We start from the raw sequence: 13,314 nt of genomic DNA, 5'->3' as shown, positions 1-13,314 counted from the left end.
GTTGACCTGCCCGCGTAGCACGTTGACCCATGCCACGTTGACAGAGGCCCAACCGGCCGGCGAGAAAAATACATTGGTGGTCCTAAAAGTTTTTGGGCAGTGTCACTTTAGTCCTACTTCTTTCAAAATGCACGTTTAGGTCCTAATTCTATAGTAAGTGGTTCACCCGAGGTCCTTTTTCGCACGATCATTCGCAGACCTTCTTGGTTGCGCGTTGAGAGAGAGGGAGGGAGGGAGGGAGGGAGGTGGCATGGGTCAACATCTAAACGTGCATTTTGAAACTTTTAGGACCTCGCATGAACCACGTACTAAAGAATTAGGACCTAAAGGTGCATTTCGGAAGAATAGGACTAAAGTGACACCCCCGATGAAACTTTTAGGACCTCTAGTGCATTTAACTCAAAAATATATTAACGTCCACCACATCAATTTTGTATTATTGTATTTGTCATAGAATATATTTCAATGCTATATATATTTGATGTTGTAGATATTAGCATATTTTTCGAGTTAGTACTGTTATTAGTGGCATTTTTCATAGTTGCAATTACATATCTAAACAACCATCTTTTCAAGATTGAGAAAACAGAAAAGGAACTGTGCTGATGCCCTCAAATATTCCCATGATAAGTCATCAACTCGTGATCGCCAATAGATAATATGATAAGAACTCTTTCTGTATTTACCTTATGATGACAATAATAAACATATTCCAGCAATTTCAGATGCCACGAGTCCTTGGGCCTTGTACAATACATTGATTAGAAAGGTGCTCGGGAAAAGGAACCGATTTTTTTGTTAAGCACCGATGCTTATTTGTATTGCACAGGCCCTTAGGCACCTCTGCTATAGGAACAAGCACCGATGCTTAATCAATATTCGGTTTATTTTTACAAACAACCTGCCTAAGCTATGTTGGTCTATTTGAATATCAATTTCTATTCTGTAAAACGCTAACCTGTGTTATTTTGTGATCCAACATTGACTCTCTGATCAGGTACACAGCGAACATCATGAAGTTGTTGCAGATCTTCACCAGACAAGTTTTCTCTTCTCAATTCCTATTGATGGACCAATGTCATTTGCAACCTCAAAGGTTTCTGTACAGTGGTCCCTTAGATTTGAGTTCTTCACAACTCCGGTCGGAATGGACTCATCAAGGTACGGGACATGATGATCTTATGGAGCAAATTTTGTAGTTTGCTGCTGCTAGCTTTGAGTGGTCAATTCTGGTCTCTCTTTGGCAGGTATGAGCACCCGCTTCTTGTTGAGAAAAGAGAGAAGGGGGACTGGGTCCTCCCAATAACAGTTTATGCACCGCCAATGCGTAGACGAGCTACTCATGGAAGAAACGATAGATCTGCGTTGGTTGGAAATCTTCTCAACTCATGAAGGTATGCAGTCTGTCTGTCATTGGATTCTTGCCTGTCTCGCCTTTGCCAAAGGTGTTACTTAGTGAAGCCAGAAAAGTATGCAACAATGTCAAAGTAGTTGTTAACTGTGAGTTCTTAAATGATCAGTAAATTTTTAGTACCAACTGAAGTGTCCCTTCTTACCGAGCCGCAGTCTAGCTTCTGGTTGATGTATAGCTCTAGGTTAATTGAACGACTTGTGTTTATTCCATTTGGTTTCTTTACATTTCTGTCCTAGTTCTAGCGGTTACATTATCTCTGTTATTATCTCTCCAACTATATTGAAACGATTGATGTGTGTTAACTTTTCCCTGTAATACGCAGATAATCTGAATACCCTGCCCTCTTGTATCTTACCTCAGACGCATGAGTTGCTGCTATCATTTGTAAATCGGTACCCGTGCACCTTCGGTGAGTACTACTATCTGTAATCTGGCATGCACAACTGGGCCAGGTCATATGTGTAAAATACCGAGAAGGTTTTGAAGAAGCACACTGAGTGAGGGGAAACTTGGGCTACACAAATAGTCTGCTTCGGTCTGATGTTCATCACCATAGAAGAGAACAGGAACCGTGGAACTTGATTTACATGATGCGGACATCAGTCGTGCAAGATACTACACCATACCGGCCGTTAGCGCATCCAATGTATACCTTTTTACCAATGAGCTAGCTTTTTTGTGTTGCTTGATTAAGCGATTATACCCGTGTGGTTGGTTGCATATACTTGGGATATCTTCCTTGTAATTCCATTGTTTTGTGGAAAGTATACTTGATTGTACGCACGCTGGTTGTCCGGACTACGAGCACATTCTTGGTCCTTGACGCTGCTGTCTCAGAGTTGCAGGAATGCTCGTCGAATGGCTCGTTTACTTGTGAATAGATAGTACTTATCAAACCAAAGTTTCTGTTGCAGATGGTAGTACTCCCTCCGTTTCTAAATATAAGTCTTTTTAGACATGTTTTAAGTGTAGATTCACTCATTCTCTATATGTATGTAGTCCATATTGAAATCTCTAAAAAAAGACTTGTATTTAGGAACGGAGGGAGTAGCTAGGTAATGTGTATCTATTGCAATGGAGCTCGTGTACTGTTATTAACATGGCTTGCTCAGCCATAGAAATCGGAAAGCTATGCGCCATTTGGAGTGCCTCTTTAAGAAGGAAGAGTGCTGATCTCTTCTTTGGCGTCGTGTTGGCACGGGATAAATGCGATTTCCCTTTCTTACTTTTGGGTGGCCACTTGCCAGTGTCGTCGATCCCAAATAGTACAAGGTTCACATATTTTGGCATTATCGCAGAGTGGCAAGACTGCAAAGGTCGGCCGCACCTTTTCTCAATAATAGATTTTTTTAGGGTTTTTCTTACTTAATAATAGTTGATACTCCGTATGATATTACCACGTACGTTACGTACTCTTGTGCCATCACGCAACATTACTCCGCAGTTAGGGGCGACGTGTGCACGAGGCGTCATTCACGTCGCATCGTACCCTGTGCACACCTCGCTACGTTAGGTTTCCTGTCACCTTGCCACTGTGATCTCCAGTTGATGATCCGCTCCGTTTTTCTAAGCCAAGTGGCCCCTCACCGAGACCAGAAGCAACCCAAACAAGGGCCGCCGTCGCTCTCGCCCCTGCCGCGGCCGCCGCTCGGAAAACCGGAACCCTTGCCTGACCGGGAAGTCAAGCTCTTGCCCCTGCCGTGGCCGCTGCTGGGAAAACCGGAACCCTCGCCTGACCGGGAAGTCAAGCGGAGAAGGCGGTTTCGAAAAGGTGGCCTGCACCTGCACCTGCTGCTGCCTGCCCGACTTCTCAGGGGGAGGAATCCAGGAGGAAACAACTTCTCAAGGGCCGTGATGCCGTCCTGGTCGCTGTCCAACTTGCTCCTCCCGAGTGCTACTTCTCGTACCCGCACCCTTTAATTAGGAGTTGACACTCGGGGTCAAGTAGCAAAGATCCGCATCATCGCCCCAGCTCAGCACCATGTACCCCATCGATGATCATCGATCTTTCCCCTCCCCTTGGAAAAGTCTTATTAGCGGTATTATATCTCTCTGGTGATAGTCGGCATGTAAAGGAATACAGATATTTCATGTGTATATGAATTAAACACACCAAGATTTCTTATATAGTAGGAGACAGTTCACAGTTCAGTTCTTGCACAACAATTACCGCGTTAGAAATGTGGACCGGGTAACTGTCTTACCTTGGCTTTATTTTTCGATAGTTGTCTTGTCGTGTTAATTTGCTGGTGATTTCCTTCTTTGGTCTCTGGAAACAATATAGTAATGTTTTTCTTCTCCAGTGGAGAAACTTTTAACCAGATTGCCTTAGCACGATGATAACTGTCTTGTTAGTTTGCTGGCGATTCCCTTCTTTGATTTCTGGAAATATTTGTTCTTCTCCAGTGCAGAGAAACCGATGAGCAAAACAAGATGATGAAGTAGTCAGTATAGATGATAATTCTATTCTACATATAGCTATCCCTATTCATTTTCATGCAGTTACTTATTCCTGTTTCTACTATACCCACAAGTTTGGAGGAAATTAGCGATGCAGTAAGCAGTTTCATTAGTGTAACATCAGTTAATTACCTAGCCTGCTGATGCCCACCGTGTGACATCACAACCTCGAGGTCCAGGGCACGAGGGGTTTGAATAATTGGCGCTCTTTTGTTTACGCAAGAAAGATCTCATTCATGGACGTGGTGGATCCAACCGATACCACAGGACGTTGGCAATAAGAAACGGGGTGCCCATCAGCTCCAGTGATTGTTTATCAGCGCGTCTCTCTCGATTAACACAGTTGATGAGGACACACCATGCTGTGGTTGGCCGTTGGGGCAGCCTCAAAGGGTTGCATTTTTTTCTTTTGCGCCAACCAAAGGGTGGCAACTTGAGGTTGAGGGTGCTCTGACAGTCCAATTAGTAGCTTCCAACTAGTTAGTTAATCAGAGAGCTTTCAATTCAAATGTCGTCGTGCTAATCAACTAGTTTCTCGGCACAAGATTTTTCCTCTCTTAGCTTGCACCTTGCCCAGATGGGTAGTTAAGCTATCGATTAGCGCCCGCAGTATTATTATTTCATGTAGTTGGTCGCCTACTCGAAAGCAAAGTTGTATGCTTCATTATTTTCTAAATCCTTCAATTGTGCATACACATTCCACTGTCAGTTTGTCCACTACTCTGGTGGATTGAGTATGTCGTATTTCTATTAACAAAACCTCAAAAGCCGAAAAGGAAAAGAGCCATCAAAACAAGAGGTTGAATGTGGATAAGAACATATAATGGGGCATTTCATGTGCAATTGTTATTAAATACTAACTAACGTGGCAACGCCTCTAGCAGCACCCCTACCATTGTTTGGGAACAAACTGCTCCCAAAATGCTAATTAAGTAACTACGAGGAAAAGTCTACCCTTGTCAATGTAAACGGAGTTTTGCAACCTTTCCATTTGACTTCTGAAAGCTGCCAAAAAAAAGAGCCACTAGCTCAATTTTCTAGCCAACCTTAATGTCTGGTAGTTGGGTGGTGACAACGTGTTATATGGGACAACAAAAGGCCGCCCCCAAAAGTTCTTTCTTGGACACAATATGGTTGATGTGCTCGATACTCTCATTGGGCATTTGGATTTTCCGAGAGGCCGCTGGGATTGAGATGGATATCCAGCATCTTGAGGCGACATGGATAACAGGGTAGATACAAAGCACTATCCTCCATTATTTCATGGGTCCAACATGTTTTGTCAGGTAGTCACAATTTTTCTTTACGGGTACTAGCGTCGAACAATGATTGAGTGCCGTACCGGAGCAAACGCCAATATTCAGCGGTTTCGTTCTTGCCTGTTTTGCCTAGATACAAAGCACTTTGTAGCAGCTAGAAACCCAGAGAGAACATGTATGATGTTCTTAGTGTAGATGGAGGGGTACGCCTACGGTGCATGAATCCGGAACTGAATTTTCGCCGAGAGAGCGAGGAATTAAAGACACGAGAGTGACAAAGAAGCTAAGCTGACTAATGATAGACTTTGAGAGGGTTCAGGTGGGCACTAATCTAGTTAACGCAGAGAGAAACTTCTTCCATGCAATTAAGGGCTGAAAGTGAGATCAAAGGTTGCTCACTGCGCAAAATATCCTAGGATTTTTATCATTGGGATAAGATGCATCGTAGATGAGTACCGGATATTTCCTCGAGCCTTTGGCCATTGATGGACAAGGAGTTGGCTGAATAAAAGCTAATAGTCAACTAAATTTGAGCATCCATAGCTTTGTCTGAATTTATAAGCTACCCTTTGGTACGGCTATCTATTCTGAATTACAGAAGTACAACATCTTAGATCAGTAGTACTAATGTACTATTATGTGTGATTATCCCAATTATTAGAAAGAACCACTGGATCTTGTTTAAGATGCCAGAACAAGCAAGTATTTGCTAAACAAGTTACCTACGGATTAGCATACCGCAAGCATCGTTTTCTGCCAGCATGCTTACACCGCTGCATATTGCTAATGACAACACACAACCGGACTATTAAAGACTTCACCTAGAAGAATGCTGGTATAAAAATAGAATTATTCCCATCAAGGTAATACACAGCTTTTCATAGTCACATACACACACCTGGTTGTCCACATCATTTTGCAATTAGTAAAGAGAAAAACAGACACCACTTATCAGAGCATCCTTTGTCTGGTGCAGCTACTGAATTGATGGAATCATGGGGCTCCATCTTGTGCAAGAAGAGTAGAAAATATTTTCTGTTTGAGTACTATGGTTTTCCTTCCAAAAAACAGGGTTACTTGGAATGATGATCAAGTGCAAGTGCAACTACAGTTTGAAAACAGAAGTGCACCGGTACCGATGAAGTTTTGTAACCATCACTGTTCTGATTGTTCTCCACATGGCACTATCAGGATAGAACAATTATTTACATTTCTGATCGAGACCGAAAACAAATGTAGGCACCCAAACCGATTATATTCCTTGAATGATCATTGATCATCATCCCACCAGGGAAGCTTAAATAATCACTAGTATTTGCAACCATGGGTGCAAGTTCTTCCAAGACCATTGTAGTAATTATGTTCATCTAAACAAAGGGAAGAAGAGAGAAAAGAATCCATTTCTCTCGACCAAAGTGCAAAAAATCCTCACAAAAACATGAAAAAGATCACAAGAGCAGCTCTGACTAACTAATTAAGCCAGAAAGGAGGCGCACATTTCACCAACTAAATCCATCCTCGGCGCCCCCAGCGGCTGCTGCAGCAAGTCGGGAGCCATCATCCCCTGGAACACGTCCTCCTCCAAGAAGCTCAGGAAGCCCCCGGGGTTGAGATCCATCCACAGCTCGCTGAAGTCGAGGTCGCCGCCGCCGTGGCCGAACCCTCCTTCCTCCACCTTCACCACCTCGCACTTGATCTTCTTCCTCCTCCTGTTCTCCTGCTGCGCCACGAAATCGTCCGCCAGCGCCGGCGCAGGCGCCAGCCTCTTCTTCTGCGGCTGCGGCTTCTCCTCTACAGGCGATAGCGGCGTCGTCGCCACGCCCACCGTCACTGCCGCGCTGTCGTCCGCCGTGGCGTCGGCCGGCTGGTGGCGGTGCCTCCCGGTGAGACGCTGCACGAGGTCCCGGAAGTTGTCCACGTCGGTCTTGATGATCTCCGGCGCGATGATGTGGATGATCCTTATCGCCGGCCGCGTCGTGGCGGCCCTGGGAACCACCGCGTGGCGCGAGGATCCCCTGCGCTGCTGCTGCTGCTGCACCGGCGGCGTCGACGGGCTCATGCCGCCGCCGCCGCCGCTGCTGTGGTCGTACGCGTGCTCCCCCATTAGAGATGTAGAGGCCGGGGTGTAGAGCTCGGAGGAGCAGAGCCGGAGAGCCTTTTGTTTCTCTCTCGTGAGACTAGAGCTTCAGTTTTCTCGAGAGTTGGAGAGCTATGGATGGATGAGGAGGAGATGAGAAGGGCGAGGAGGAGGCGTGGAGGTATATATGGCGGGAGGAGGGAGGAAGGGGGTGGCTTGCTGCAAAGGTTGCCGATGGCGATGGCGATGGCGATGGCGATGGCGATGGTGAGGAGGAAGGGGAAGCCAATCTCCAAAGGCTGGCTTGAAATTTGAAGGATGTGATGTCACGGGCGGGAGGGGAGAATGTGTAGTTTAAAGAGGGTGTCGGCCTAGCCTTGTACTGGCTTGTACCGCGCCATCTGCCGATCGATCGCCGTGTGGATTTTTCTTGGTTGTTGTGGGCGATTGTATTGTCTTGCATCTTTGCGACGTACGCATGCATGCTACTAGTTCATTTTTTTATCTCGTCAATATTTTTCTCAAGTAAAAACAAAAACCTAGGCGGCTATGATCCACTATGTTTCTAACCCTAGGCGGCTATGGCAAACTCTACCCTTCAGACTTCACCGACAAGCTTATGGGTCCATCTACCACTCCGGTGGCCGATGGCCGGGTGGAAGAATCCAGGTGCCTTAACTCTGGTTAGTAATTCAGATTAGGGTTTTTAGGTCCTCCCAGGTGTGGCGCTTGGACGGATGACAGTGCTTCATTTTTTTAGAAAAAAAACACCCCCATATATTAATCAACTTAAAATGTTCGTACCATCACTCATTACAACATATGCCACACAGGGCGGAACACTGTAAAAAAGAAAATCGTCCAACCTATTATCGAAACTAAACTTAGCAATCTCAGGAGCTGCCGTATTTGCCCGCCGTTTGATCTTCAAGATCTTGATATTTCTTACGAGCGTCATAATGCCAATCGCTTCTCTCTTCAGGTCAATAAATGGGGGTCTGTCTACAATTTTATTTGCAAAATAGGAAACCACAAAGGAGCTATGAGATTCTAAAATAATGGACTTACTGAGGCTGATATAAATACCGGAAAGGCATTCATGATACTCCGCTACCTCAACACAAGTGCACGACCCAATAAAATCCCAAGAGTTTGTCTTCCGAGCTCCGATCCTCCTGGATTTTGTCCGCCTGGACGTAGTCGACAGAGCTGCCGCGTAAATTTCTGCCATCTCCTTGGGACGGTAAGGTCAGAGTTTCTCTTCATGTGACAAGATTTGGTGTCAGGTGCTTCAAATGTATATATACATGGGTCCAACGGCGATGACTGCGGCTTCAGGGCACTGGTCCTCGGGGGCGCGTGCGAAGACTTTCCGACTGTCATCGACACGGTAAGCCGGCCCGTTCTGGTGGTAGTAGTGGTCGTTCGGTGGTCTCGAAATCTTGTTATAATTTTTATCATGTCTGAGACATTTTTGGACTTCCGGTGAACTTTTGTAGATATGATATTGTCCAAGAGAAAGATGATCCACTATGTTTGTCTTGCTTGACTATGTGGTGGTGGTTAGCGCGCGCACACATACATACATCTTTTGGAAATGAAGCTGACTCCGCGGGCAGTTGGTACGTAAACGCGGGAGGCGCTGAAAAGAGAAGGAAAGAGTGTGCGGGTTGGTTGACCCATGGGCCATGGGTGGACGACGCACACAGAGAGTAGATAGATACTACTAGATAGATAGATATAGATATCGCTGTATATTATCAGACGCCGTGCTCCCAGCTCTGTACACACCGGGGACGGGACGGGGAGTCCTTCCAAGAAACATCATTTTGGGCATGGCATCAGCAAATGTTACTGCGATCCGTTGTCACGGCGTCCGTCCGTCCGTCCAGCGGTGAGGCTTTCTCAAGGCCCATGCGAAAACGACGTGCGGGCCGCGAGGATTTTCCACGGGAGGGAGGTAGCGCGCGATCGATCGATCGATCGATCATGGACCGCGGTGCTCGTGTCAGCTGGGTTTCGCCGTCGGCGTCTCGTCAGTACCCCCACAGCGATCGCGCACGGAACGTACGCGCGCGCGCGAGCGAGCCTTCTTTTTATTTGCTGCTGCTGTTGCGGGCGGCCCGGGGGCGACGGCGACGGCTGCAAATGGCGCGGCCGGGCCGGGTGCCGGCCGGCTCGCGTCACGCACCTGTACGGCTGTTCCACCACCACCACCACCAGCCCGGCCGCGCGTGGCCGGTGACGTGACGGGGCCGGCGGCCCGACCGCCGAGAGCGTGAGACGGCTGGCCGGCCGGCCGGCCGGCTCGATGATGCCACTCCAGCGTCTGTTATTATTACCTCTGCTTGGTCACGTAATTAATTGGGAACAGAAACAGTGCGGTGGCGGGCACTGTGCGTGCCTGCGTGGTGACCAGTCCGGCAGTCCGGCCGTGGCCCCGACCGTTTCCTTTCCAGGTCGTGTCGCCACGGGTTGAAACCAAACGTGTGGAATCGTCCGCTTCGGCGTCGTTGCCTCGACCGTCGCTCTCGCTCGTCCCCCTCCCGCTTTAATCAGCTAGCTACTACTAGTACGCTCGAGAGGCCTGGCTATTTGTATACAGGGAGGGAAGCCGGCTGGATGGATCGGATCATGATCATGCATGGCATGATCGATCGATGGATGGATGGATGGATCGACGTCCTGCGGCGAACGTTCTCATCTCCCGCATTTAAAACTCTCGGGGATTCGTTTGTATCCACGACGTTTCCGATCGAGCAACTTGGGTTTCTTCTAGCTAGTGGCGCCAGAGTCAACATCCGGAAAGGGAAAGGGTGTGTGGATTCGGTTATAAGTCTACTCGCTCACCGGCTGTAAGAGCTTATATATATTTTTAAACGGAACTACTTGACGGACGATTTTCTGTTGAACGATGCATGCACGATAGCTGATCCAAGCGCCTACGGCTGCTCAGACTTGCCAGCGGATGGTCTGTGATGTAGTGCCGTGCACATTTCGGCTACCAAGCGTCGTGTGTGTAACACTGCTCATTTTTAATTATTTTTTTTCGAAACGGAGGTAAAAGATTTGCCTCATCGATTAATTAAGCAGAAGAGAGTTGCCCGGTTAATTACTGAAAAACCGGGCGAAAACCTATACAAACCTACCACATGAGGACTACTCACAGAACAAGCAACCTCATAAAAATGCATGATCAGCCCAACAACCCAACACATAACGACTACCAACCCCCACACAACAACATCGCAAAGAACCATCCAACGAGAGTATCTCAGTCGAAGACCACGAGGACCACCAAGATCACGGAGACAAGCCACGCCATAAGGACAATCAAAAGACTGATGACCATCCATCAAGCAGCTGCGGACGCCTTTCCTGTGGCGCCACTCTTCTTTCTTTGGTTTCTGAGAGCCTCCTCCACAATCGCCTTGCCAGACCCAGGGCTAGCCGCCTCTAAACGTTTGAGCAAGCTGTGAATCTCTAACTCGAAGAGAATCTCATCGACCTTGTCACGCACAGACATCACGTGCCCAACGGTCACGTGTGAGTTGGTGACCGGAACGTCGGAACCTCCGCCGTCCACAAAGGCGAGTGACTGGCTGAGCTTCAAAGGGTCAGGCGCCAACGTACCGTCCGCCTCAACATCATCAGCCACAGAAACCACTGAGACGACAACATCGCCCACAGGAACCACTGACACAATTGCCTCAGGCACCTCCACTTGCTCATGTGATAGAGGCGAAACATGCCCCTCACACCAGGTCACTAATGAGTCCACCTCCAAGCGCTCACAGACAAAGGCAAAACAGGGCTAAGACATAGCTCCTGTAGGTCGGGCATGATCTGTAGAACCGAAGACTCGAGCACGGCGCTGGGCTCACCCTCAATGGTAGGCAGCACAAGAGATAAGGTTGATAGTGACGATGTGTTGTCCCCAACACGAGGAGAGAAACATCCATATAGCTCTTGGCTTCCTTCCTCCGTGGTGGCAACACCGGCCACACCAGGAGGGCATGACATCAGACTGGTTGACAACATAGCTGGCCCTAAGGAGAGCTTGTCCAGAGCAGCCTCCGCCCTCTCCAGGAAGCTCTCAACCCGCGTCATCCAACCTTGCAGCTGCGCGATTTGATCAGCCAGAGCAGACTGCACATCAGGCTGGATGGCCGAGCCACCGGTAGCAGAGACGACAGACGCCCAAGACCGATGGTGAAACGCCTTGGACGGTAGCGTGGATTTCATCGGACCCTCACATGAAGTTGTAGCATGACGATGCACGATACCCAGAATTGGTTGCACGGCAAGGCATGACAGCGAGCTTAGAGGACGCCATGGATTGCGACATCCACGTGCACGGTGACTGTTCTCCAAGCAACGGGAACACCGAAACGGATCTCTACACTCAGCCGCACGGTGCCCACGAACGAGGCATCTACAGCACCGGCCATGCATCCAGGCAGGGATGGGACGAGGAGTGTATAGGTGTTAATCGTGTGATCTGTTCTAACGCTGGCCTCTCAAGGTACCAAACTGTACTGGTGAGCTAGCCGGCTAGCCCAGTTACAACATGATTCCTCACACAGCCTTACTTTTTTTAGCAGAACCTGTCACTAGTGCAGAACCGAGTTTTAGCACCGGTTCGTAGGCGTTGTTTGAATAGATAGTACGTATAAAACCGGATCTCCACAAACCATGGAAACAGTGTAACAAACAAAAATCCTGTTTGGCAACTCCAACTAATCCGCGTATGTAGAAAACCTAGCTTTCCAAAAGCCCAGATTTCAGGTATATGGGAAAACGACTATTACTCGTTTTTCCACAAACGCGATTTACATAAACGGGATTCCAACGGGAGCAGAGCACGCTTGCCGGCGGGGACGGAGGGGACACGACGAGGGCGGTTAGCCGGACGACATCGGGGAGCAAAGCAGTCGCTAGCCGGCGGCTGCGTGCGGAGTCGTGCAGGCCGGAGGGGATGCGAGAAGCAGCTGGCGGCAGTGTCAGTATAGGGGATGAAGAACTAGGGACCAACGGAAGCCCTCGCCGGCGGCTACGTTCAGAATAAGTGGAGGTCGGAGGGGAAGCGACCCGAGGAAGGGTCAGTGCAGGGGAGGGCGACGACCTCAGGGGCCAACGGAAGCCCTTGCCGCCAGGCGGGCGCGGAGTCAGTGGAGGCCGTGGGGAGGCAAGAAGTAGCCCGGGAAGATGACCTCGGAGCCCAGCGGAAGCGCCCGCCGGAGGTCGCACACGGAGCCGTGGAGGCCGGAAGGAAGGGCAACAACAATCTGGACGGGTGGACTCGTACGGTACGATGTCGAGCCGGAAGGAATGGCAGAGTAAGGAAGAAGGTCACGGGTAGGATAAGGCTAACGTTTGCTATCCAAACACAAAACTCTACAAACCAGGTTTATTAATTTTCTAACCCAAATAAAGTTTTCTGTAAACACGTTTTTCACAAAAAGGATAGCAAAACCGGCTTTCCTATAAATAAGCTAAAAACTCGTTTTCTATAATCCTATCACTAATACTCGGTGTCCTTTAGTGCCGGTTCTGCAACCGGCACAAAAGGGTGGGGACTAAAGCCCCCCTCCCCTCTTTAGTACCGGTTCAACACGAATCACCACTAAAGGGCCACCACGTGGCACGAGCCAGCATGTGTTTCTTCTTGAGAATTTTTCAAGGTTTATTTATCGACAGAAATGAACATTTGGGTACATATTGGGTCATGACATCGTTCTAGCCACATGTTGCGACCCTGATCAAGAGAGGAGGCTGAGCCTTTAAAGGCAAATCTCCAGATACTAATCACCCACCATCATTGATCAATAAAGCCGCTCATACTGTAGTAGTCCGTGGGACGATTTCCCTGTGCGAAGACTATATCTCACTCCTAGATAGTATAACAGCCGTCTTCAGACCCCCCCCCCTCCCCCTCACATGCGCCTACTGAGCTGATCCATTTTTCGTGTTTTCTTTTCGATTGCTGGGTTTCCATCGAGACGCGTGTGGTTTTGTTCGGCTGTTGTACTGGTTTTCGTTTGTTTTTTAGATTTTCTGATTTTTTTTGTTTTCTTTGTTTCTTCACCGGGTTTCTTCTTTTA

General features: G+C 48.2%; 2 protein-coding genes across 3 annotated transcripts in view; one reads left to right on the top strand and one right to left on the bottom strand.

Moving 5' to 3' along the window:
• The window catches only part of LOC119336543, a 10,063-nt gene extending 7,769 nt beyond the window's left edge, over window positions 1–2,294 (top strand). Inside the window, exons 12-14 of one of the 2 annotated variants that reach the window (XM_037608583.1) lie at window positions 998–1,161; window positions 1,248–1,394; window positions 1,775–2,294. In XM_037608583.1, the coding sequence (XP_037464480.1) occupies window positions 998–1,161; window positions 1,248–1,392 (309 nt within the window). In that variant the 3' untranslated portion in view covers window positions 1,393–1,394; window positions 1,775–2,294. Of the gene's footprint in view, window positions 1–997; window positions 1,162–1,247; window positions 1,395–1,736 lie in introns of both variants that reach the window. The other variant, XM_037608582.1, reaches the window with a different exon arrangement.
• A 4,173-nt stretch (window positions 2,295–6,467) lies between these two features.
• Window positions 6,468–7,381, bottom strand: LOC119335834. The gene has a single exon (XM_037607900.1). The coding sequence runs from the start codon at window positions 7,235–7,237 to the stop codon at window positions 6,608–6,610; it is 630 nt and encodes a 209-aa protein (XP_037463797.1). The 5' UTR covers window positions 7,238–7,381; the 3' UTR covers window positions 6,468–6,607.
• Window positions 7,382–13,314: the final 5,933 nt, after the last annotated feature.

Source organism: Triticum dicoccoides, chromosome 7B (assembly GCF_002162155.2).
Source record: "Triticum dicoccoides isolate Atlit2015 ecotype Zavitan chromosome 7B, WEW_v2.0, whole genome shotgun sequence".
NCBI classification, from domain to species: Eukaryota; Viridiplantae; Streptophyta; class Magnoliopsida; order Poales; family Poaceae; genus Triticum; species Triticum dicoccoides.
This window is presented reverse-complemented; position numbering and strand designations above follow the sequence as displayed.